Below are 25995 nucleotides of genomic sequence, written 5' to 3' on the forward strand. Positions count from 1 at the left end.
TGATGTTTGGTCAATTATTTTATTAAAATACAGTAAATTCACCCCAACAGAGGCACTGTGGTAATGTTGGTTAGGAAGTTCATCAAAGTTAATATACTTTATAAAGCTCTTTATATTATGTGATAAATGGTATACTGCATAGTAACCTTTATATGATGTGATAAATGGTATACTGCATAGTAACAACATGATAAGGGTGTATTAAGCAACAAGGAATCGGTACAATAACAAACACTCCTATGTCAAGTCTGTCCTATTAACACTCTTCATCACATAGAAACGTTATATTTAAGATATTATTTCACCATTGATACAAAAAATAAACATAATTAATCGATTTATTCAAAATTGCTAGATATTTGAATAAGGTGCTTCATTGAAAGAAAGAGGTAATTTGCTCCACTAGGAAGTGTAAGGAATAAGACAAGTAAGCTATAGAGAAGTGCTAGTCATGTTCAGGCCCCAGTCAGGTCAGGCTGCGGGTGTCTGTCCTCTGTGTCTGATGTTACACACCACTCCACTCTTTGGTCTCAAAGTCCCAGTGTCCAGGATGTCAAAGGACTGGCCAGGCAGCAGGCTGACGTCAAACCTCTGGAGCAGCTTGGCCATCACTACCTTGGCCTCCATCTGTGAACAACAGATCTCTATAAAGGATGACAAATCTGGTGTGCTCAACTATAAAAAAAAAAATTAAAAAAAGTCTATATTGGAGGCAGAAGTCCAGGAGTAATCTAACTAGGATGGATAATAGGATCCGCAGAGAATACTCCCAAATAAAGTTGTTTCAATGTATTTCATATGGACAGTCTGCTCACCTGTGCGAAGCTCTGTCCCAGACATGAGCGTGGTCCCAGGGCGAAGGGGTAGTAGCAGTAATAGGGTCTTCAGGACAGAAACAAACATAACATGTCTGTTAGTTCCACATGTCTGTTAGTTCCACATGTGTTTTTCTGTTGCTCATTATGAAAAACAAGATTTCAGTTTTGTGGGTGTGATTCGATGTGACAGTTACTGATGTTTGTCCCCCATGAGACCAGGTGGTGTAAAGTACTTAAATACATCCCTACTGCCTCTGATTGGGTAGACTCACTAAACACAAATGCTTCGATTGTAAGTTACGTCTGAGTGTTGAACTGTGACCCTGGCTATCCGTAAATAAAAAAAATAAAAAATAATAATTGTCGTCTGGTTTGATTAATATAAGACATTTTATATGATATAAACTTTTACTTTTGATACTTTAGGACACTTAAAACCAAATACTTTTAGACTTTTACTCAAGTAGTATTTTACTGGGTGAATTTACTTGAGTCATTTTCTTTTAAAGTATCTTTACTTTTACTCAAGTATGAAAATTGGGTACTTTTTCCACCACTGCACAAAGCTAGTAGGGTACCAAAAAAATGTCTGCAGCATTGAAGGCACCCCAAGCCAGTATCACTTCCTCAAAATAATCCAAGTTAACTCAAGAAATCTGTAATTGTGTTTTTTGTCGACAAGGTTTTAGTCACGCAATTTAACATCTAGTTAAGGTGTTTAGTGCAGTATTTCTTAAGTAAAAAATGCGCGACATGTTGTCCGATCTACTGCGCTATTGGGCAGGTTTGTCTCACTGTCTCTGTGTTCTGCCATCGGATAGAGCGCAATCACCACAGCTGTTTATCCCGTGTTAGTGGGCGAAATCAAAACCCAACCCCCATGTATGTCATGACGAACTTTGACTTCATGACCAAAAGTAGCCCTTTCCTTCAATCACTGATCAAAAGTGCCATCTTTGGCCTCATGGGTGGAATATTATGAATATGTTTAATAATTTTATAATTAATATACACTACTGCTCAAAAGTTTGGGGTCACTTAGAAATGTCCTTGTTTTTGAAAGAAAATCTAATTTGTCCATTTAAAAGAACATAAAACTGATCAGAAATGCAGTGTAGACATTGTTAATGTTGTAAATGACTATTGTAGCTGGAAACGGCAGATCTTTTATGTAATATCTACATAGGCGTACAGAGGCCCATTATCAGCAACCATCACTCCTGTGTTCCAATGGCACGTTGTGTTAGCTAATCCAAGTTTACCATTTTAAAAAGCTAATTGATCATTAGAAAACCCTTTTGCAATTATGTTAGCACAGCTGAAAACTGTTGTTCTGATTAAAGACGCAAAAAAACTGGCCTTCTTTAGACTAGTTGAGTATCTGGAGCATCAGCATTTGTGGGTTCGATTACAGGCTCAAAATGGCCAGAAACAAAGAACTTTCTTCTGAAACTCATCAGTCTATTCTTGTTCTGAGAAATTAAATCTATTCCATGTGAGAAATTCCCAAGAAACTGAAGATCTCGTACAACGCTGTGTACTACTCCCTTTACAGAACAGCGCAAACTGTCTCTAACCAGAATAGAAAGAGGAGTGGGAGGACCCGGTCCACAACTGAGCAAGAAGACAAGTACATTAGAGTGTCTAGTTTGAGAAACAGACGCCTCACAAGTCCTCAACTGGCAGCTTCATTAAATAGTACCCACAAAACACCAGTCTCAACGTCAACAGTGAAGAGTCGACTCCGGGATGCTGGCCTTCTAGGCAGAGTTGCAAAGAAAAAGCCATATCTCAGACTGGCCCATAAAAAGAAAAGATTAAGATGGGCAAAAGAACACAGAGACTGGACAGAGGAACTCTGCCTAGAAGGCCAGCATCCCGGAGTCGCCTCTTCACTGTTGACGTTGAGACTGGTGTTTTTTTTAATGAAAATCTGGTGTCTCTGTTTTGTTATATTTCAGTCTTCTGTGATGTATATGCAGTGCAATATTGGGATGCAAACTTAAAATGTAATACACTTCAACTCTATATCTGATATGGTATAGGTGTCTTATTTTTATAAGCCCATAACCATGTGTGTGAGGTGTATACATTTGTTTTAAAGTACATTTGTTTGTTACTATCAAGAACCATTCTGTGTGACCCTGATTTAGCCAACTGCAGTAAAAGGTTAACCAACTTGCACTTTTTAGTTAATTTTGGCAATGGAATAAATGTTTCTGACTAATATCGATGTCACATACAGTGCATTTGGAAAGTATTTAGACCCCTTCGCCTTTTATAAATTTTGTTACATTACAGCCTTATTTTAAAATGGATTAATTCATTGTCTCCCATCAATGTACACACAATACCCCAAAATTACAAAGGAAAAAAAGCAAAGGTTTTTAGAAAGTTTTGCAAATATTACATTTAAATAAGTATTCAGACCCTTTACTCAGTACTTTGTTTAACTTTTACTTGGTACTCATCCCGGATCCGGGAGCACCCCCCACAGTAAAAAAGCTGACTAGCATAGCCTAGCATAGCGTCACAAGTAAATACTAGCATCTAAATATCATTAAATCACAAGTCCAAGACACCAGATGAAAGATACACATCTTGTGAATCCAGACAATATTTCAGATTTTCTAAGTGTTTTACAGCGAAAACACAATATATCGTTATATTAGCATACCACATGAGCTAACATCACCCCAGCATTGATTCAAGGCAAAAAGAGCGATAACGTTATCACCACCAAAATATATAAATTTTTTCACTAACCTTCTCAGAATTCTTCAGATGACAGTCCTGTAACATCATATTACACAATGCATATAGAGTTTGTTCGAAAATGTGCATATTTAGCATCACAAATCGTGGTTATGCAATGTAATCTGTCAAAACATGGCATGCATTCTGGCCGGCGCCATCTTGGAAAGGCACCTAAGTTTACGATTATTTATCGACTAGATTGACTAAAAAAATACAGGTTGGACAGCTAATGAAAGATGCATTAGTTATTAATGCAACCGCTGAGTTAGATTTTTTAAATTAACGTTACTAGACATACAGTGTGCGTTACAGCCAGACTAGTGCCGCAACAATGGCCGACAAATGCGTTTAAATTTTTCCACATAAATACGGAATAAAATCATAAATAGCTCTTACTTTTGGACGAGCTTCCATCAGTATCTTGGGCAAGGTGTCCTTTGTCCAAAAGAATCGTTGCTTTGTTGTAAAACGTCCTCTTCAACTTCGGAACTAGCAGCTAACAATAGCTACGTGGCACACACATGTCCAAATCCTCAAAGCGCAATACTACGAAAATTCCGAAAATAGCAATATACTCGCATAAACTGATATAAATCGGTTTAAAATAACTTCGTTATGATGTTTCTAACACCTATATCGAATTAAATCACAGACGGATATATCTTATCCCGATAACGAGAGCTTTTGAGCATGCCATTCTGATGTCCTCTCTTGCGCCTTGACGAGCGTCCAAAAGAACGTACATGTCACTCCATGGCGTTTTGTAACTCTGAGAAATACGTAGAGACTCCATTCCACTTCTCATTGGTTACTAACATCCAGGGGAAGGCGGGTGCAGTTAATTTCGACCCATAGGGCACATACAGAGTTTTAAACTGATCTCAGAACAGAGCCTAGTTTTCAGACCTTCGCATGTCCTGTCATGATTTTCGCTGTAGAAAGAGTTCTGGTTCACCCACAGACATAATTCAAACGGTTTTAGAAACTAGATATTTTTTTCTATCCAATAGTAATAATAATATGCATATTGTACGAGCAAGAATTGAGTATGAGGCAGTTTAATTTGGAGACGATATTTTCCAAAGTGGAAACAGCACCCCCTGTATTGAGAAAAGGTTATTAAGCACCTTTGGCAGTGATTACAGCCTTGAGTCTTTTTGGGTATAAGCTTGGCACATCTGTATTTGGGTAGTTTCTCCCATTCTTCTCTGGAGATCCTCTCAAGCTCTGTCAGGTTGGATGGGGAGCGTCATTCCACAGCTATTTTCAGGTCTCTCCAGAGATGTTAGATCGGGTTCTAGTCCAGGCTCTGGCTGGGCTACTCAAGGACATCAAGTCACTCCTGCGTTGTCTTGGCTGTGTGCATAGGGTCGTTGTCCTGTTGGAAGGTGAACCTTCGCTCCAGTCTGAGGCCCTGAGAGCTCTGGAGCAGGTTTTAATCAAGGATCTCTCTGTACTTTGCTCTGTTCATCTTTGCCTCGATCCTGACTAGTCTCCCAGTCTCTGCCGCTGAAAAACATCCCCACAGCATGATGGTGCCATCACCATGCTTCACCGTAGGGACGGTGTCAGGTTTCCTCCAGACGTGACACTTGGCATTCAGGCCAATGGGTTCAATCTTGGTTTCATCAGACCTGAGAATCTTGTTTCTCATGGTCTGAGTTTTTTAGGTGCCTTTTGGCAAACTCCAAGTGCGCTGTCATGTGCCTTTTACTGAGGAGTGGCTTCCGTCTGGCCACTCTACCATAAAGGCCTGATTGGTGCAGTGCTGCAGAGACGGTTGTCCTTCTGGAAGGTTCTCCCATCTCCACAGAGGAACTCTGGAGCTCTGTCAGAGTGACCATTGAGTTCTTGGTCACCTCCCTGACCAAGCCCCTTCTCCCCCGATTGCTCAGTTTGGCCGGGTGGTCAGCTCTAGGAAGAGTCTTGGTGGTTCCAAACTTCTTCCATTTAAGAATGATGGAGGCCACTGTGTTCTTGGGGTGCCTTCAATGCTGCAGACATTTATTTGGTACCCTACCCTACCCTAGATCTGTGCATTGACAGAATCCTGTCTCGGAGCTCTATGGACAATTGCGTCAACCACATGGCTTGGTTTTTTCTATGACATGTACTGTCAACAGTGGGACCTTTTATATACAGGTGTGTGTCTTCCTAAATCATGTCCAATCAATTTAATTTACCACAGGTGGACTCCAATCAAGTTGTAGAAACATCTCAAGGATGATCAATGGAAACAGGATGCACCTGAGCTCAATTTTGCAAAAATGTCTAAAAACCTTTTTTTCCTTCGTCATTATGGGGTATTGTGTTTAGATTGAAGAGAGAAAGTGTTTTTTTAAATACATTTTAGAAAAAGTGAAGTGGTCTGAATATTTTCTGAATGCAATGTATGCCAGTTTCAACGAGAGAAGTTCTGCTTTAATCAATTCAAATGTAAAGAAACAATAAAACAATAAAAACTAATCTTGTGACTTACTTGGCAGCGTCTGGATGGAACCTCTCTGGGTCAAACTTCAGCGGGTCCTCAAAGAACTTATCCAACCTTCCACAGACATATGAACTGAACTGTAAACAGACAAGATAGGGGCAAACATAAAAGATTTAAGACAGTTTAGTAAATAAAATAAGTACACCCACACCCAAAATAGTTAATGAGGTGTGGACTACACTGTTAAAATTAAGTGCATTGTAACACCAAAACTGTTTCAAAATGCTTTGTGTTGTAGTCACGACAGACAAAGATATATAGTTAAGCAAACTTTACTAGGCATGTTGTCAACCAGCACATTAATAAAGTAAGTAAAAACTGGTTTCCGTTTCCTGTGTAACATCAATATTGCTACACAAACTAGTGCCAACTGAGCTGCCACCAACTTGAAGGAGACAAAACCTTATCTTTGCTGGAGTATTGACACACATGACATGGTGTGTTGTAACACCACTAAATCAAATATTGTGCAACACCTTGCCAGGGACTGGGAGCACTAACACTATTTTGGTGTTTCGAGTTCTGTTTAGAGCAGAATTAGATCCCTTCTCTTTTGTTGTCATTTCCTTTGTCTGTGGGAATGGGTGTTGTCCTCATTGAATGTCAAATTGCCTTACAGTTTTGATATCCGTTCATCATGATCCATTACACAACAAACTGCTTAATACCAATATAGAAATGTAGTATTCCTTCTTCAAACATGTAAACAACATTGTGTGAAAGAATCATAGTCTAAAAATGTTGAATTACCCACAATCCTCTAAAAACAGAGTCATGCGTCAAGATAAGAAATGCAATGTGATTAAAACCAAAGACTTCCAATGAGTTCAATCAATCTATTGTCTCTCACTTTGGTTATCCTCATAAAAGATAATTACATTTGGAGTAACATATTAAGTTGGATTTACGTTACTTTGTTAAAATTAAATTAACAAATCATTGAAATGACTTGCATTTGTAAACCATTGATTGTATGAGAAACACAGTTTTTGAGTTTTGATGCAGCCTTTTACATTCACTGAACCCCCAAAAACAGGTTTTCACAACGCTCTCTTAACACCCATATTCAGGTTGAAGAACCACTTTGGGTGTTTCAGAGTTCCTACACTTCTGTTTTAAAACACATTCTGTGTATTAACATTTTACATTCAAACACCCAGATCTCAGCTTAGGTGCACTACCTGTCATGGTTTCATTACACATTCATGGTGTTTTGAGACATTCTATGTTTACAGTGTAACAGAGAAAAAGTCAATGATACTACATTGAGGTATGAGCCATACTGGCTTAGACAAGGCTACTTCATTACTACATTGAGGTATGAGCCATACTGGCTTAGACAAGGCTACTTCATTCCTTTACTACATTGAGGTACCACAGCGTATCACATTTTAACACCACAACTAGAGATATTAAAGGATACTTTCCTCCAGAGTCAGATGAACTCGTGGATACCATTTGTATGTCTCTGTGTCCAGTATGAAGGAAGATAGAGGTAGTTTCCCGAGCAAATGCTAACTAGCGTTAGCGCAATGACGAAGTCTATAGGTATCTGCTAGCATGTATCATTTTAACATATGTTAGGATTTATGTTTATGCACTATAGCCTGCTACCATATTGTATAAAGATGAATATTGTTTTGTTACACACACAAACAATGCAGATGTATTCCTGGTATTCCAAGATGGCGTAGCAGTCGGACGTGTGTTTGTCTTGTCCCGTGTAAATAGTCCTCGTTTTTTTTTCGTATGCATTTCGTATATATTTTAATTTCACTTTCCATTTAGGAACTGAATATACATTCCGCCTCACCCAATGTGGTACGGATCTGCTATTTCTTTTATACTTTAGAACCGTAACCCAATCAGAAGCTAGCCAGATAACTAGCTACTAGCTAGTTTTTTCTTCTACTTCATCACCGGATTTCAGCCGCAGGCTCTGGACATTTCACCTTGATTTCGCAGCTAGCTAGCTGCAAACCGTGTGTCTATTGGCTTACGTCGATCCCGGAGCAAACGTAATTTATTCCGGAGCTAGCTGAGGAGCTCCATCAGCCATTCCTGGGCTACAGTCACCTATCCGGACCCGTTTTTTTTGTTATTTTTTTGTTTGTTGTTGCTGCAGATACGGAGCCCCACCGGGCCTTCACGACTGACTGCCGACGTTATCTGCCCGAGGGAGTTATCCAACTGGCACCCCCGTCCCGACGTTACCTGAACGCTCATCTGGGGCCCGCTAATCGTTAGCTGTCTTATCGGCTGCTATCTGAATAAGTATATCGGACAATTATTATTATTATTATTATTTATTTTATTTTTTTCTTGGGCCACTATATCTATTTTGCCAATTTGGATTGATCCCCTCTACCACACGGAACCCCACTAACCTACCGACGGAAACGCACGAGGTATCTACAATTAGACCTCCATCCTATGCTATCTTGCTACCGATAGCCTCTACCCGGCCTACTGTCTGGATCGCCGTGACCCCAACCAACCTCTACTCACTGGACCCTTATTGATCACTCGATTAAGCATGCCTCTCCTTAATGTAAATATGCCTTGTCCATTGTTGTTCTGGTTAGTGTTTATTGGCTTATTTCACTGTAGAGACTCTAGCCCTGCTCACTATACCATATCCAACCTCTCAGTTCCACCACCCACATATGCGATGACATCACCTGGTTTCAATGATGTTTCTAGAGACAATATCTCTCTCATCATCACTCAATACCTAGGTTTACCTCCACTGTATTCACATCCTACCATACCTTTGTCTGTACATTATTCCTTTAAGCTATTTTATCGCCCCCAGAAACGTCCTTTTACTCTCTGCTCTAGTAGCTCTAGATGACCAATTCTCATAGCTTTTAGCCGTACCCTTATCCTACTCCTCCTCTGTTCCTCTGGTGATGTAGAGGTGAATCCAGGCCCTGCAGTACCTAGCTCCACTCCTATTCCCCAGGCGCTCTCTTTTGATGACTTCTGTAACCGTAATAGCCTTGGCTTCATGCATGTTAACATTAGAAGCCTCCTCCCTAAGTTTGTTTTGTTCACTGCTTTAGCACACTCTGCCAACCCGGATGTTTTAGCCGTGTCTGAATCCTGGCTTAGAAAGACCACCAAAAATTCAGACATTTTCATCCCCAATTACAAGATTTTCAGACAAGATAGAACGGCCAAAGGGGGCGGTGTTGCAATCTACTGCAAAGATTGCCTGCAGAGTTCTGTTTTACTATCCAGGTCTGTTCCCAAACAATTTGAACTTCTACTTTTAAAAATCCACCTCTCTAAAAACAAGTCTCTCACCGTTGCCGCCTGCTATAGACCACCCTCTGCCCCCAGCTGTGCTCTGGACACTATATGTGAACTGATTGCCCCCCATCTATCTTCAGAGCTCGTGCTGCTAGGCGACCTAAATTTGAACATGCTCAACACCCCAGCCACCCTACAATCTAAGCTTGATGCCCTCAATCTCACACAAATTATCAATGAACCTACCAGGTACCACCCCAATTCCGTAAATACGGGTACCCTCATAGATATCATCCTAACAAACTTGCCCTCCAAATACACCTCTGCTGTTTTCAACCAAGATCTCAGCGATCACTGCCTCATTGCCTGCATCCGTAATGGGTCAGCGGTCAAACGACCTCCACTCATCACTGTCAAACGCTCCCTGAAACACTTCAGCGAGCAGGCCTTTCTAATCGACCTGGCCGGGGTATCCTGGAAGGATATTGATCTCATCCCGTCAGTAGAGGATGCCTGGACATTTTTTTTAAATGCCTTCCTCACCATCTTGAATAAGCATGCCCCATTCAAGAAATTTAGAACCAGGAACAGATATAGCCCTTGGTTCTCTCCTGACCTGACTGCCCTTAACCAACAGAAAAACATCCTATGGCGTTCTGCATTAGCATCGAACAGCCCCCGTGATATGCAACTTTTCAGGGAAGCCAGAAACCAATATACACAGGCAGTTAGAACAGCCAAGGCTAGCTTTTTCAAGCAGAAATTTGCTTCCTGCAACACAAATTCAAAAAAGTTCTGGGACACCGTAAAGTCCATGGAGAATAAGAACACCTCCTCCCAGCTTCCAACCGCTCTGAAGATAGGAAACACTGTCACCACCGACAAATCCACTATAATTGAGAATTTCAATAAGCATTTTTCTACGGCTGGCCATGCTTTCCACCTGGCTACCCCTACCCCGGACAACAGCACTGCCCTCCCCTCTGCTACTCGCCCAAGCCTTCCCCATTTCTCTTTCTCCCAAATACAGTCAGCTGATGTTCTAAAAGAGCTGCAAAATCTGGACCCTTACAAATCAGCCGGGCTAGATAATCTGGACCCTTTCTTTCTAAAACTATCTGCTGAAATTGTGGCCACCCCTATTACTAGCCTCTTCAACCTCTCTTTCGTGTCGTCTGAGATTCCCAAAGATTGGAAAGCAGCTGCGGTTATCCCCCTCTTCAAAGGGGGGGACACTCTTGACCCTAACAGCTACAGACCTATATCTATCCTACCCTGCCTTTCTAGGGTCTTCGAAAGCCAAGTCAACAAACAGATTACCGACCATTTCGAATCCCACCATACCTTCTCCGCTATGCAATCTGGTTTCATAGCTGGTCATGGGTGCACCTCAGCCACGCTCAAGGTCATAAACGATATCTTAACCGCCATCGATAGGAAACAATACTGTGCAGCCGTATTCATTGACCTGGCCAAGGCTTTTGACTCTGTCAATCACCACATCCTCATCGGCAGACTCGACAGCCTTGGTTTCTCTAATGATTGCCTCGCCTGGTTCACCAACTACTTCTCTGATCGAGTTCAGTGTGTCAAATCGGAGGGTCTGTTGTCCGGGCCTCTGGCAGTCTCTATGGGGGTGCCACAGGGTTCAATTCTTGGACCGACTCTCTTCTCTGTATACATCAATGATGTCGCTCTTGCTGCTGGTGATTCTCTGATCCACCTCTACGCAGACGACACTATTCTGTATACTTCTGGCCCTTCTTTTGACACTGTGTTAACAACCCTCCAGGCGAGCTTCAATGCCATACAACTCTCCTTCCGTGGCCTCCAATTGCTCTTAAATACAAGTAAAACTAAATGCATGCTCTTCAACCGATCGCTGCCTGCACCTGCCCGCCTGTCCAACATCACTACTCTGGACGGCTCTGACTTAGAATATGTGGACAACTACAAATACCTAGGTGTCTGGTTAGACTGTGAACTCTCCTTCCAGACTCACATCAAACATCTCCAATCCAAAGTCAAATCTAGAATTGGCTTCCTATTCCGCAACAAAGCATCCTTTACTCATGCTGCCAAACATACCCTTGTAAAACTGACCATCCTACCAATCCTCGACTTCGGTGATGTCATTTACAAAATAGCCTCCAAAACCCTACTCAATAAATTGGATGCAGTCTATCACAGTGCCATCCGTTTTGTCACCAAAGCCCCATATACTACCCACCACTGCGACCTGTACACTCTCGTTGGCTGGCCCTCGCTTCATACTCGTCGCCAAACCCACTGGTTCCAGGTCATCTACAAGACCCTGCTAGGTAAAGTCCCCCCTTATCTCAGCTCGCTGGTCACCATAGCAGCACCTACCTGTAGCACGCGCTCCAGCAGGTATATCTCTCTAGTCACCCCCAAAACCAATTCTTCCTTTGGACGCCTCTCCTTCCAGTTCTCTGCTGCCAATGACTGGAACGAACTACAAAAATCTCTGAAACTGGAAACACTTATCTCCCTCACTAGCTTTAAGCACCAGCTGTCAGAGCAGCTCATAGATTACTGCACCTGTACATAGCCCATCTATAATTTAGCCCAAACAACTACCTCTTTACCTACTGTATTTATTTATTTATTTATTTTGCTCCTTTGCACCCCATTATTTCTGTCTCTACTTTGCGCTTTCTTCTACTGCAAACCAACCATTCCAGTGTTTTTATTTTTTATTTTACTTGCTGTGTTGTATTCACTTCGCCTCCATGGCCTTTTTATATTTTTATTTATTTATACATATATTTGTTTGCCTTCACCTCCCTTATCTCACCTCACTTGCTCACATTGTATATAGACTTATTTTTTTCACTGTATTATTGACTATATGTTTGTTTTACTCCATGTGTAACTACAGTGGGGAGAACAAGTATTTGATACACTGCCGATTTTGCAGGTTTTCCTACTTACAAAGCATGTAGAGGTCTGTCATTTTTATCATAGGTACACTTCAACTGTGAGAGACGGAATCTAAAACAAAAATCCAGAAAATCACATTGTATGATTTTTAAGTAATTAATTTGCATTTTATTGCATGACATAAGTATTTGATCACCTACCAACCAGTAAGAATTCCGGCTCTCACAGACCTGTTAGTTTTTCTTTAAGAAGCCCTCCTGTTCTCCACTCATTACCTGTATTAACTGCACCTGTTTGAACTCGTTACCTGTATAAAAGACACCTGTCCACACACTCAATCAAACAGACTCCAACCTCTCCACAATGGCCAAGACCAGAGAGCTGTGTAAGGACATCAGGGATAAATTGTAGACCTGTACAAGGCTGGGATGGGCTACAGGACAATAGCCAAGCAGCTTGGTGAGAAGGCAACAACTGTTGGCACAATTATTAGAAAATGGAAGAAGTTCAAGATGACGGTCAATCACCCTCGGTCTGGGGCTCCATGCAAGATCTCACCTCGTGGGGCATCAATGATCATGAGGAATGTGAGGGATCAGCCCAGAACTACACGGCAGGACCTGGTCAATGACCTGAAGAGAGCTGGGACCACAGTCTCAAAGAAAACCATTAGTAACACACTACGCCGTCATGGATTAAAATCCTGCAGCGCACGCAAGGTCCCCCTGCTCAAGCCAGCGCATGTCCAGGCCCGTCTGAAGTTTGCCAATGACCATCTGGATGATCCAGAGGAGGAATGGGAGAAGGTCATGTGGTCTGATGAGACAAAAATAGAGCTTTTTGCTCTAAACTCCACTCGCCGTGTTTGGAGGAATAGAAGGATGAGTACAACCCCAAGAACACCATCCCAACCGTGAAGCATGGAGGTGGAAACATCATTCTTTGGGGATGCTTTTCTGCAAAGGGGACAGGACGACTGCACCGTATTGAGGGGAGGATGGATGGGGCCATGTATCGCGAGATCTTGACCAACAACCTCCTTCCCTCAGTAAGAGCATTGAAGATGGGTCGTGGCTGGGTCTTCCAGCATGACAACGACCCGAAACACACAGCCAGGGCAACTAAGGAGTGGCTCCGTAAGAAGCATCTCAAGGTCCTGGAGTGGCCTAGCCAGTCTCCAGACCTGAACCCAATATAAAATCTTTGGAGGGAGCTGAAAGTCCGTATTGCCCAGCGACAGCCCCGAAACCTGAAGGATCTTCAGAAGGTCTGTATGGAGGAGTGGGCCAAAATCCCTGCTGCAGTGTGTGCAAACCTGGTCAAGAACTACAGGAAACGTATGATCTCTGTAATTGCAAACTAAGGTTTCTGTACCAAATATTCAGTTCTGCTTTTCTGATGTATCAAATACTTATGTCATGCAATAAAATGCAAATTAATTACTTAAAAATCATACAATGTGATTTTCTGGATTTTTGTTTTAGATTCCTTCTCTCACAGTTGAAGTGTACCTATGATAAAAATTACAGACCTCTACATGCTTTGTAAGTAGGAAAACCTGCAAAATTGTCAGTGTATCAAATACTTGTTCTCCCCACTGTATGTGTTGTTGTATGTGTCGAACTGCTTTGCTTTATCTTGGCCAGGTCGCAATTGTAAATGAGAACGTGTTCTCAATTTGCCTACCTGGTTAAATAAAGGTTAAATAAATAAATAAAAATAAAAAATGTGTGTGTGTGTAAAGACTGAGCAACAGAGTGACTTGCTACAAAAGCTGTGGTCAATCTGGAGAGGGGAGGGGTGCACATCTCTAAGCCAACCAGGGAGGGTAGGGCACTGGACAATACCATATTAGGAACTGTTTGAGTGTAGAATCGACGGGGAGACACAAGACGGATCTAATCTACCCAACAACCAGATGTGGACAGATGTGAGCACCAAGGGACTTGGACAAGTCTGAGTGCCAGCGATAGGCTGAGCAAAGTTTAAACCGCGCTCAGCCTCTACTATGATAGGCCAACGGACGGGTTGGAACTAAAGCTGTCATAGTATAAAAACTGTTGTTTGAGCACATTCCACAGTTCTCTGATCTATCCTGCGCAGTGATACAGTGAACCCGTATATACGAAAATTGCATTTACCATTTATCGCTTGAGTTTAATTAAAATACTTAAAGTATATTCGGTGACTCTGAATCACATTTTGTCCTGATACCAGATTTGAACAGACGCAAATCTCTTTCACATACAACAACACTCATCCACATTGTTTTTGAGGTGACTACTCACGAAGCATGAGACTCCTGCTGGGATGGGGATGCCGTTGATGACGATGTCGTTGGGGATGAAGCGAGAAGTGCCTGGTGCTGTAGGGTACAACCTTAGAGTCTCCTTCAAAACCTGACGGGGGGGAGATGATATGAATCAAACATAACATGCTGATTAATTAACGATGTGAAGAGTTACCTGACCCGAGACTTAAACACTTGCGTTAGCTCCCTGAGGTACATTCCACTGGGCACAGACGTCAATTCAACGTCTAGTTTCGATTTATATTTGATTTAGTTGTAAACGTAAATTCAACTTGAAATCAATAAAAATTGTCACCATGTCATTGGAGTTAGGTTAAAAGGATTTGTGCAACTCCGATCTGTTTTCCAAGTCATAACATAGATTTTTTTTGGGTTGAAATGAAGTGGAAACCTACGTTGATAATGGGATGCAATGCCTAGGCTTTAGCTCAGCCGGCTAATACAGTCTTGCAGCATGCAGACGAACCGAGTTAACATCCAGTTGGTCACACAACTGCTTTTAATATAGTACAAGTATTGTATAAAATAGTATATTAGTATACTAGTAATAAGTATCAAATAAAAAATTTCACATGCGCCGAATACAACCGCTTACCTTGAAATGCTTACTTACAAGTCTTTAACCAACAATTTAGTTTCAAGAAAAATATGAGTTGAGAAAATATTTACTAAATAAACTAGTAAAAAAAATAAAAGAGTAACAATAAGTTAATGAGGCTATATACAGGGGTTACCAGTGTAACAGTATAACTTTATGGCGTCCCCTCGCCCCAACACGGGCGCGAACAAGGGACCCTCTGCACACATCAACAACAGTCACCCACGAAGCATCGTTACCCATCGCTCCACAAAAGCCGCGGCCCTTGCAGAGCAAGGGGCAACACTACTTCTAGGTTTCAGAGCAAGTGACGTAACTGATTGAAACGCTATTAGCGCGTACCCGCTAACTAGCTAGCCATTTCACATCCGTTACACTCACCCCCCTTTCAACCTCCTCCTTTTCCGCAGCAACCAGTGATCCGGGTCAACAGCATCAATGTAACAGTATAACTTTAAACCGTCCCCTCGCCCCGACCTCGGGCGCGAACCAGGGACCCTCTGCACACATCAACAACGGTCGCCCACGAAGCATCGTTACCCATCGCTCCACAAAGGCCACGGCCCTTGCAGAGCAAGGGGAAACACTACTTCTAGGTTTCAGAGCAAGTGACGTAACTGATTGAAACGCTATTAGCGCGTACCCGCTAACTAGCTAGCCATTTCACATCCGTTACACCAGTACAGAGGCAATGTGTGGGGGTAAAGGTTAGTCAAGGTAATTGTGGTAACATGTACATGTAGATAGGGGTAAAGTGACTATGCATAGATAATAAACAGCGGGTCAAAGTAAATAGTCCGGGTGGCCATTTGATTAGTTTAGTAGTTCAGCAGTCTTATGGCTTGTGGTTAGAAGCTGTTAAGGAGCCTTTTGGTCCTGAGCTTGGTTCTCTGGTACAGTTTGCCGTGCGGTAGCAGAGAGAACAGTTTACGACTTGGGTGACTGGAGTCTTTGACAATTTTTTGGGCCTTCCTCTGACACTGCCTAGTATATAGGTCCTGGATGTCAGGAAGCTTGGCCCTAGTGATGTACTGGGCCGTACACACTACCCTCTGTAGCGCCTTCTGGTCAGATGCCGAGAAATTGCCATACCAAGCGGTAATGCAACCGCGGTAATGCAAATGCAAGCGGTAATGTAGAACTTTTTGAGGATCTAGGGACCCATGCCAAATATTTTCAGTTTCTTGAGGGGGAAAAGGTGTTGTCGTGCCCTCTTCACAACTGTCTTGGTGTGTTTGGACCATAATAGTTTGTTGGTGATGTGGACACCAAGGAACTTGACACTCAGGACCCGCTCTACTTCAGTCTAGTCAATGTTTGTGTGGCCTGTACGGCCCTCCTTTTCCTATAGTCCACGATCAGCTCCTTTGTCTTGCTCACATTGAGAGAGAGGTTGTTGTCTCTGACCTCCTCCCTATAGGCTGTCTCATCGTTGTCAGTGACCAGGCCTACCACTGTTTTGTCGTCAGCAAACGTAATAATGGTATTGGAGCGGTGGGTGAACAAGGAGTACAGGAGGGGACTAAGCACACACCCCTGAGAGGCCTCAGTGTTGAGTATCAGCATTATATCCTTTGAGTCCATCTCTTTAAAGAAAAAATCTTCATCCAGTTCGAGGGGAGTAATCGCTGTTCTAATATCCAGAAGCTCTTTTCAGTCATAAGAGACGGTGGTGGAAACATTATGTACAAAATAAGTTACAAAGTGAAAAAACACACAAAGTAGCACAATTGGTTGGGAGCCTGTAAAACGGCAGCCATTTCCTCCAGCGCCAATCTATCAGCCATCGTACAACATCGTATAACGTACAATATGGTTTCTGTTTATAGATGTCATAGAGACCTGGATCTGGTTTGTAGCTCCATTGCTGTCGCTGTCAGGCCAATGACAAGACAGCACAAACGGACCTGGGACAGGTAGATCATTTACCTGAGACAGGTAGGTCATCTTCCCCAGGTCGTCAAAGCTGATTTCCTGTTTCATCCCGATGACGTCATCCACTTCCTGCTTCACCCTGGAGAGGGCAGAGACATTCACAAAATTAACCAACCTGTTTTTATTACAGAAATGATCAATAACGAAAATAGAAATGATGAAAACAAGTCCTACTTCGTCAATATCTCTGGCAGCCTTCCCAGTTCCATGACGGCAAAAGCTAGTTGATTGGCTGTTGTCTCTTGCCCTGTCAAGATTAAAACAACAAAAGTACTGCCACTGTTGTTTCTTCAAATTTCAATTGTGCGGGAAAAACTAGATTACTAAAATGGATTTATATATATACAGTTGAAGTTGGAAGTTTACGTACACTTAGGTTGGAGTCATTAAAACTAGTTTTTCAACCACTCCACAAATGTCTTAACAAACTATAGTTTTGGCAAGTCGGTTAGGACATCTACTTTGTGCATGAAACACATTTTTCCAACAATTGTTTACAGACAGATTATTTCACTGTATCACAATTCCAGTGGGTCAGAAGTTTACATACACTAAGTTGACTGTGCCTTTAAACAGCTTGGAAAATTCCAGAAAATGACGTTATGGCTTTAGAAGCTTCTGATAGGCTAATTGACATCATTTGAGTCAATTGGAGGTGTAACTGTGGATGTATTTCAAGGCCTACCTTCAAACTCAGTGCCTCATTGTTTGACATCATGGGAAAATCATAAAGACATCAGCCAAGACCAAAGAAAAAAAATCGTAGACCTCCACAAGTCTGGTTCATCCTTGGGAGCAATTTCTAAATGCCTGAAGGTACCACTTTCATCTGTACAAACAATAGTACGCAAGTATAAACACCATGGGACCACGCAGCCGTCATACCGCTCAGGAAGGAGACGCGTTCTGTCTCCTAGAGATGAACGTACTTGGTGCGAAAAGTGCAAATCAATCCCAGAACAACAGCAAAGGACCTTGTGAAGATGCTGGAGGAAACAGGTACAAAAGGATCTATATCCACAGTAACACGAGGCCTATATCGACATAACCTGAAAGGCCGCTCTGCAAGGAAGAAGCCATTGCTCCAAAACCGCCATTAAAAAAAAGCCAGCATACGGTTTGCAACTGCACATGGTGACAAAGATCATACTTTTTGTAGAAATGTCCTCTGGTCTGATGAAACAAAAATAGAACTGTTGGCCATAATGACCATCGTTATGTTTGGAGGAAAAAGAGGGAGGCTTGCAAGCCGTAGAACACCATCCCAACCGTGAAGCAGGAGGTGGCAGCATCATGTTGTGGGGGTGCTTTGCTGCAGGAGGGACTGGTGCACTTCACAAAATAGATGGCATCAGGAGGCAGGAAAATTATGTGGATATATTGAAGCAACATCTCAAGACATCAGTCAGGAAGTTAAAGCTTGGTCGCAAATGGGTCTTCCAAATGGACAACGACCCCAAGCATACTTCCAAAGTTGTGGCAAAATGGCTTAAGGACAACAAAGTCAAGGTATTGGAGTGGCCATCACAAAGCCCTGATCTCAATCCCATAAAAACTTTGTGGGCAAAACTGAAAAAGTGTGTGCGAGCAAGGAGGCCTACAAACCCGACTCAGTTACACCAGCTCTGTCAGGAGGAATGGGCCAAAATTCACCCAACTTATTGTGGGAAGCTTGTGGAAGGCTACCCGAAACGTTTGACCCAAGTTAAACAATTTAAAGGCAATGCTACCAAATACTAATTGAGTATATGTAAACTTCTGAGCCACTGGAAATGTGATGAAAAAAATAAAAGCTGAAATAAATCTTTCTCTCTACTATCATTCTGACATTTCACATTCTTAAAATAAAGTGGGGATCCTAACTGACCTAAAACAGGGAATTGTTACTAGGATTAAATGTCAGGAATTGTGAAAACTGAGTTGAAATGTATTTGGCTAAGGTGTATGTAAGTTTCCAACTTACATTTACATTTAACATTTAAGTCATTTAGCAGACGCTCTTATCCAGAGCGACTTACAAATTGGAAAGTTCATACATATTCATCCTGGTCCCCCCGTGGGGAATGAACCCACAACCCTGGCGTTGCAAGCGCCATGCTCTACCAACTGAGCCACACGGGACCACTTCAACTGTGTATATATATATATATATATATATATATATATATATATATATATATATATATATATATATATATATATATATATATATATATATATATATATATATATATATATATATATATATATATATATATATATATATATATATATATATATATATATATATAAAAGGTATAGGACTTGTTTCAGGGAGACGTACCCGCAATGAAGAACGTCACAAAGTTGTCCAGCATGAGCTCCTCATCATCGTTTGCTATGTTTTCCTCTGAAATGATGGATATATATCAGTTTACAGCGTTGAGACAATAGTGCTACTCAGGGCCCGATTAAGAACTCATAGTGCTACTGAACCTCATCAATAACATGACTGTTTTAGCAAACACTTGTCTCACAATGTCACATGCAGAGTCACAGGTAAAAGGTTTCCAATGTTAGCCTGGTCCCAGATCTGTTTGTGCCGTCTTGTCTTGAACAGTGGCAGGAGTTGTCAAGACAGCACAAACAGATCTAGGATCAGGCTACTACAACATGCCTTTGCCAGCCGTCTTGAGGATCTGTGTGAGGATGTCTTTTGGAACGTCTGCTCCGTTTTGGACGGCTATTTTCCTCTCGTTGATCCACTGTCTGCCTGTCGAACGCAGCAGTTGACAAGACTTCTTAACCTCGTTGATGAACTTCTTGTTCTTTGGGTAGAGCTAGAAATATGACAGCCGACCATTTATTTAAATCCCATCTAGGGACTGTGACGCTGTAAAACGCATTATGGTGCATTTAGCCACATCTTACAGGCTTCCTACATGGAAGGATGACAACAAGAGACTAGAACAAACTGTTCATGAGTGTCAATGTTTTCACTGTATTTGTTTCCTATAAAATAGGACTGTATCTGATGAAACTGTAGGATTTCAAATAGATAAATTCAATAAGCCATCGTTCTGGAGAAGCATCACTAACATACTTGATGTCATTATTTACCTGGAAGGTGAAGTCTCTGAGATAGTGGACCATTCCCTTCAGACACATCTCTATAGCGTTGGGGAACGGAGAGTCCCTCTCCTTCAACAGATCCAGCTCCACTCCAAACGCCACCTACAGATTATATAAAAACAGAGGATTGACAACATCTTACAACACGGTAAGGTAAAACTCCTGGTTCTAGTTATGCTAATTATAGCTAGCACATTGGCTTGGTGAGACTAAATTGTATATAGCTTAGGTAATGAGTGTGTTATCAGTTGTCATAAGCAGAAAACTGCCTGTTATGACAATTTTTTACTGTCAGATATACAAACAAATGTAGCTTTATAAGAGAAAGAATAAAGCATAAGGGCAGTGTGGGGATCTGAGGGGAACAGGAAGTGACCGTTACCTTAGTGATGACATCCAGTGTCACACAGTTGAACATGTGGTGCATGTTGGCAGCTGTGTTGGTGTCAGCCATGTCTGCCAGTTTATCCATCAGCTTCTCTGCCCTCTCGTTGAACGCACCCATCTGACCCCGCAGGTACCTAACAATACACAGCAATGATGGATGGATGAACAGATGGATGGCTGGATGGATTGATCAATTGATTATTACACCATGTGAAATGGATAAGTAACTTACAGACTGCTAAAGGCAGGGTCCATTATTCTTCGCTGTTTGTACCACTCATCATGATTCTGTGCAGTGACCAGGCCACTTCCCAAAAACCTATGAAGAAGAAGGACAACAGAGTATTTACCCTAAGACTGAATTAACTGACCAGTGACCAAGTTGTCCCGGTTGAATGTCTATATGCTCTGTAGGCTACGCATGCGATAACCAGCATTAGGAGGGATTGTGTTGAGAGTTTGTACCAACCAAAACATTGACACAATAAATAGTAGTAGGAAGTATATTTAGATAACATTAATTATACAGAGGACTCACCTCTGTCCAAACAGGTTGAAGAGACGCTTGTAGACCAGTGAGTCTTTAGGGTACTTAGGTGACATCAGGACTTCCTGTGGAGACAAAGAAAAGTGTCAGTTTGGTTTGAAGGGGGAATTGGGGTAATGGGTTATTTTACAGCACTTTAAGTTCAGAAATTAACATGGTAAAATGTATAATTACACTAATCTTGGTTAACCCAGAACTAAAATCTTGCTTATTTGGCCAGATGTTTACATTGTCAGTCCATCAGAGATTATAATTACAGTAATCTCACAGGTTTACCTTGGTGGTATCAGGACAGGTCACACACAACATCACAACATGCATACCGTTGATACGGTACACCGGTCCATATGTCTCAGCCCTGTCAAAGATAGAATATATCTTTATTTATTGTCCCAGGATAAACAACATCTGACTCAATGTGTGTGTGTGTAGCATTCAATAGCATTCAACAAACCATTCCAGAAATTTGTCGTGGACAACTCGACCATTGCTCATCTCCCTCAGCATGGTTGGGGAATGACCAAATATAAAACTGGGGGAGAACAAGACACGGTTTAATAACTGAAAAGTAAGAACGTTATGACATGAGTGATACTTTCCCCAAGTGAAAAGTTAAAGAAAAAGACAGGTGAAACAGCGGCTGTTGAGGTCAACTTTCACCTACTGTAGTTCCTTAACAACAAATCTGATGCGTTATGTCGTCACTCCATATAGTTGAAACTAACATTTAGCTAAAGCATTTTAAAATAAATATTCAAGTTACATAATACTGACTCACCTATCCCTTGGTGGTCCCGGTATGTGATCATATTTCAGATGAATATATTTTATGTAAAGACAAAAAATTAGAAACGCGATCAAAATCAAACCAAGCAGGCACATAAGCAAATAACCGATCCAACCTGCAATCAAATGAAAAAGTGCCATATTTCCGAAGACTAGATAGCTCGCGGTGACCCTGCAAACCAGTTATGTGGTCGTTGTTTTGGACGGAATTCGGCCACCTGTAGTACTAGAAGCAGAGAGGAAGAGACGAAGCGAGAGGGTTTACTACGCCTAAAATGTGATCATAAATTATTATGGAGTGGCTGCTTGACAAGATTTTCTGGAACCTGATTTTCAGTGGCTATTGATACGGAGATTTCTGCGCATGAGCGTTATGTTTTTTTGTATGTACTGTAGCTGCTGTCCACTCTGCTGTTTAGGTAGCTTCTGTTCAGTGCTCCCAGAGTTCGGCTGCCCAGAGGTTGAACTGGTTGAACTCGTGCGGTACTTGCATGATCATTGAGTGGTTAAAGCGCATATTGTTTTTTTTGCCCCTTTGCAAAACTTTTTGCAGGAATTCATGCTAGTGGTTACGATATGGCGGCAACTATAATGAGTAGCCTACATCATCACACAAAATTCTATTTTGCCCTGTTCTATCAAACGTGTTGTAAAAACTTGTCAATAATCATTTGGCTTTCTTGATGTCTATAGTATTCTCTCTGGTATGCAATCAGGTTTCAGCTCCAGGTCATGGATGTGTCCCTGCAACCTTAAAGGTCATAAATGATGTCAACATTGCCCTTGATTCTAAGCAATGATGTGCTGCTATTTTTCGTGACTTGGCCAAAGTTTTTGATACAGTAGACCATTCCATTCCTGTTGGCCGGCTAAGGAGTATTGGTGTCTCTGAAGGGGGGCTTTGGCCTGGATTGCTAACAACCTCTCTCTCTCAAAGAGTGCAGTGCATAAAGTCAGAACATCTGCTGTCTCAGCCACTGCCTGTCACCAAGGGAGTACCCCAATGCTCAATCCTAGGCCCCAGGTTCTTCTCAATTTACATCAACAACATAGCTCAGGCAGTAGGAAGCTCTCTCATCCATTTATATGCAGATGATACAGTCTTATACTCAGCTGGCCCCTCCCTGGAATTTGTGTTAAAAGCTCTACAACAAATCTTTCTTAGTGTCTAACAAGCTTTCTCTGCCCTTAACCTTGTTACGAACATCTCCAAAACAAAGGTAATGTGGTTTGGTAAGAAGAATGCCTACTTGTGTGATTACTACCTCTGAGGGTTCAGAACTTGGGAGTATGGCTAGATGGTACACTGTCCTTCTTAGTACATATCAAAGCTGCAGGCTAAAGTTAAATCTAGACTTGGTTTCCTCTATCGTAATTGCTCCTCTTTCACCCCAGCTGTCAAATTAACCCTGATTCAGATGACCATCCTACCCATGCTAGATTGCTAGATACGTGCTAGATACGTAATTTATAGATCTGTAGGTGTGTGCCTTCGAGCGGCTAGATGTTCTTTACCATTCGGCCATCAGATTTGCCACCAATGCTCCCTATAGGACACATCACTGCACTCTATACTCCTCTGTAAACTGGTCATCTCTGTATACCCGTCGCAAGACCCACTGGTTGATGCTTATTTATAAAACCCTCTTAGGCCTCACTCCCCCCTATCTGAGATACCAACTGCAGCCCTCATCCTCCACATACAACACCGTTCTGCCAGTCACATTCTGTGAAAGGTCCCCAAAGCACACACATCCCTGGGTCGCTCCTTTTTTCAGTTCGCTGCAGCTAGCGACTGGAACGAGCAGCAAAAAACACTCAAACTGTACAGTTTTATCTCCATCTCTTCATTCAAAGACTCAATCATGGACACTCTTACTGACAGTTGTGGCTGCTTTGCGTGATGTATTGCTGTCTCTACCTTCTTGCCCTTTGTGCTGTTGTCTGTGCCCAACAATGTTTGTACCGTGTTTTGTGCTGCTACCATGTTGTTGTCATGTTGTGCTGTTGTCATGTTGTGTTGCTAGCATGTTGTTGTCATGTTGTGCTGCTGCCATGTTGTGTTTCTGCCACCATGTTGTGTTGCGAGCATGTTGTGTTGCTTGCATGTTGTTGTCATGTTGTGTTTTTACCATGCTCTGCCCCACCTGCACGGAATAATGGGTCGCCAATGATAGGCACGAAGATTATATTTACGACAATATCTAGCCTAATAAAAATAAACACTCAACCTTTGCACAGTGACCAGACTGTACAAATGTACCTAGGTAGTACAAATGTACCTAGGTAGGTAGGTAGACAGTATCTACCTACAGCCATGTCTATCAGGCATGCTTAGGCACATATTTTGTATAGTAAAATCAGTGTCAGTTTGAGATTTACATCAGTAAATAGTTGTATTAATGTTTCTCCTCACTGTTTTTTGTAAACTTAGCTAGCTTGCTGGATGTGCAATACTTGTTATTGACATCTGTTTGGAATCTTATCTTGCATCACGCCTATAATTTAGTGAGATTGGAATGCATCCCAGGTCATAATCATAACTAATGTCAATCCTCGTAAATTATGTTACATAGCTAACCAGTAAAATTATTTACAGTTGCTGAAGTTACACGTTTGCTAACAAGTTACAAATGTGAGGCGTGGCACATAACATGTTAGCAGACTAGCTAGCCAACTCCAGTCATGTGCTAACGTTTGCTGGTAAACCTAGCTTTAGGTGGCTGGTTGTAATGTTGTAGCTTGCTGTTTAGTAGCCATATCTATGACTAAAAAGAAAACAGGTTTTACAATCAAGATACAAAAGATCTCTGATTGTAAAACCTCTTCCATTTTTAGTTAGCTAGCTACATAGTTAACCAGCTAAGTTAGCAAACAGAACAATTATTTGATTTCCCCCACTGTAACACAGTAATATATTAGCCAGCAATACACAATATGGGTTTCAGTAAATAAGCTGAAGTTAGCTAGCTAGCTAACGTAGGTGGCTTGCAGGAAAAATAACTTACTTAGCTAGGCACCGTATTTGTCATCTGCCCTCTTAGTGCTGGCATCGGCTTTAGCTGAGTTTCTAACGTTAGCTAAATCCTACTAGGGTTCCAGAGTGGAGCAGCGGTCTAAGATACTACATCTCAGTGCTAGAGGCGTCACTACAGACCCTGGTTCAAATCCAGGCTATATCACAACCGGCCGTGATTGGGAGTCCCATAAGGCGGTGCACAATTGGCCCAGCGTCGTCTGGATTTGGCCCGTGTAGGCCGTCATTGTAAATAAGAATTTGTTCTTAACTGACTTGCCTAGTTAAATAAAGGTAAAAAAAACATTTGTTTTGAATCCTCTTAGCTATATTCTGGTTGAAACATGTATGGAGGAATGTCACCATTTAGCTAATAGAGCATCAGTAAAATGCTCCATGGTCGAATTCGTGTTGATGAGAGGAATCATTTGAAGCCATTGTTGTTAATGTCCGCCTGCTTTTCAAAAAAGCCTGCCTTCGGGGAGGGACGGGGGCCAGAGCAAAAAGCACCTCCGACACAAGTTGTAGTCTTTCGGAGACTGAAACAAATGTGTCTGTTTGAATATTTAGCAATGAATCCACCAAAAAGAACACAGCTAAAAGACGTCCAATGGCTCTATCGAACAAGGACAACCATATCGACACCCACAAAAACGTGTTTTGCGATCAGTATTTAACATAGTGCCTTCCCGAAATGCCCCATCACACCGGAAGCCGTCATAGGGTGTATCATTCAGTGTGCAAAACTCTGACCCACCTTCCTCCTGGGCAATTATGTGTGAACCACATTTCACTGTCCTAGAAATACCTCAGACCTGATGAAGACAAGCCCAGATTTCCCCCAGGGTGAAATTCCCCTTTAAGAATAGCAGTAGGTGTTAAGCTTGGAGCTGTGTAGATTAATTAAATACTACAAAACTAGTAGTTCAATTCAGTGTTCGAATTCAAGTGAATTCCTTGGTGTCCATAAGACAATGAATCTGAAACACTGGTAACGTGCATTATGTTTCTGTAGATATGGCCTTCCTGTGTGTCTCCACTGTAAAATGAATGGTTACACACAAAATCAATGAACATAG

At 41.8% G+C, this 25995-nt stretch overlaps 1 protein-coding gene across 2 annotated transcripts; it reads right to left on the reverse strand.

Moving 5' to 3' along the window:
• On the reverse strand, positions 1 to 25342 carry LOC139556021 (cholesterol 24-hydroxylase-like). 2 transcript variants are annotated; one of them, XM_071369486.1, is made up of 15 exons: positions 24909 to 25342; positions 21569 to 21646; positions 21391 to 21472; positions 21106 to 21179; positions 20800 to 20886; positions 20563 to 20701; positions 20169 to 20282; positions 19726 to 19888; positions 19393 to 19458; positions 17244 to 17316; positions 17064 to 17148; positions 14514 to 14624; positions 6055 to 6143; positions 816 to 882; positions 1 to 627 (listed from the first exon to the last, which is right to left on the reverse strand). In XM_071369486.1, the coding sequence occupies exons 2-15, from the start codon at positions 21619 to 21621 to the stop codon at positions 472 to 474; spliced, it is 1359 nt and encodes a 452-aa protein (XP_071225587.1). In that variant the 5' UTR covers positions 21622 to 21646; positions 24909 to 25342; the 3' UTR covers positions 1 to 471. The 2 variants fall into 2 exon arrangements, with proteins under 2 accessions (XP_071225587.1, XP_071225586.1); XM_071369485.1 differs by lacking the exon at positions 24909 to 25342 and adding an exon at positions 21893 to 22345.
• Between the last annotated feature and the right edge of the window lie 653 nt (positions 25343 to 25995).

Source organism: Salvelinus alpinus, chromosome 27 (genome assembly GCF_045679555.1).
Source record: "Salvelinus alpinus chromosome 27, SLU_Salpinus.1, whole genome shotgun sequence".
Taxonomy (NCBI): Eukaryota; Metazoa; Chordata; class Actinopteri; order Salmoniformes; family Salmonidae; genus Salvelinus; species Salvelinus alpinus.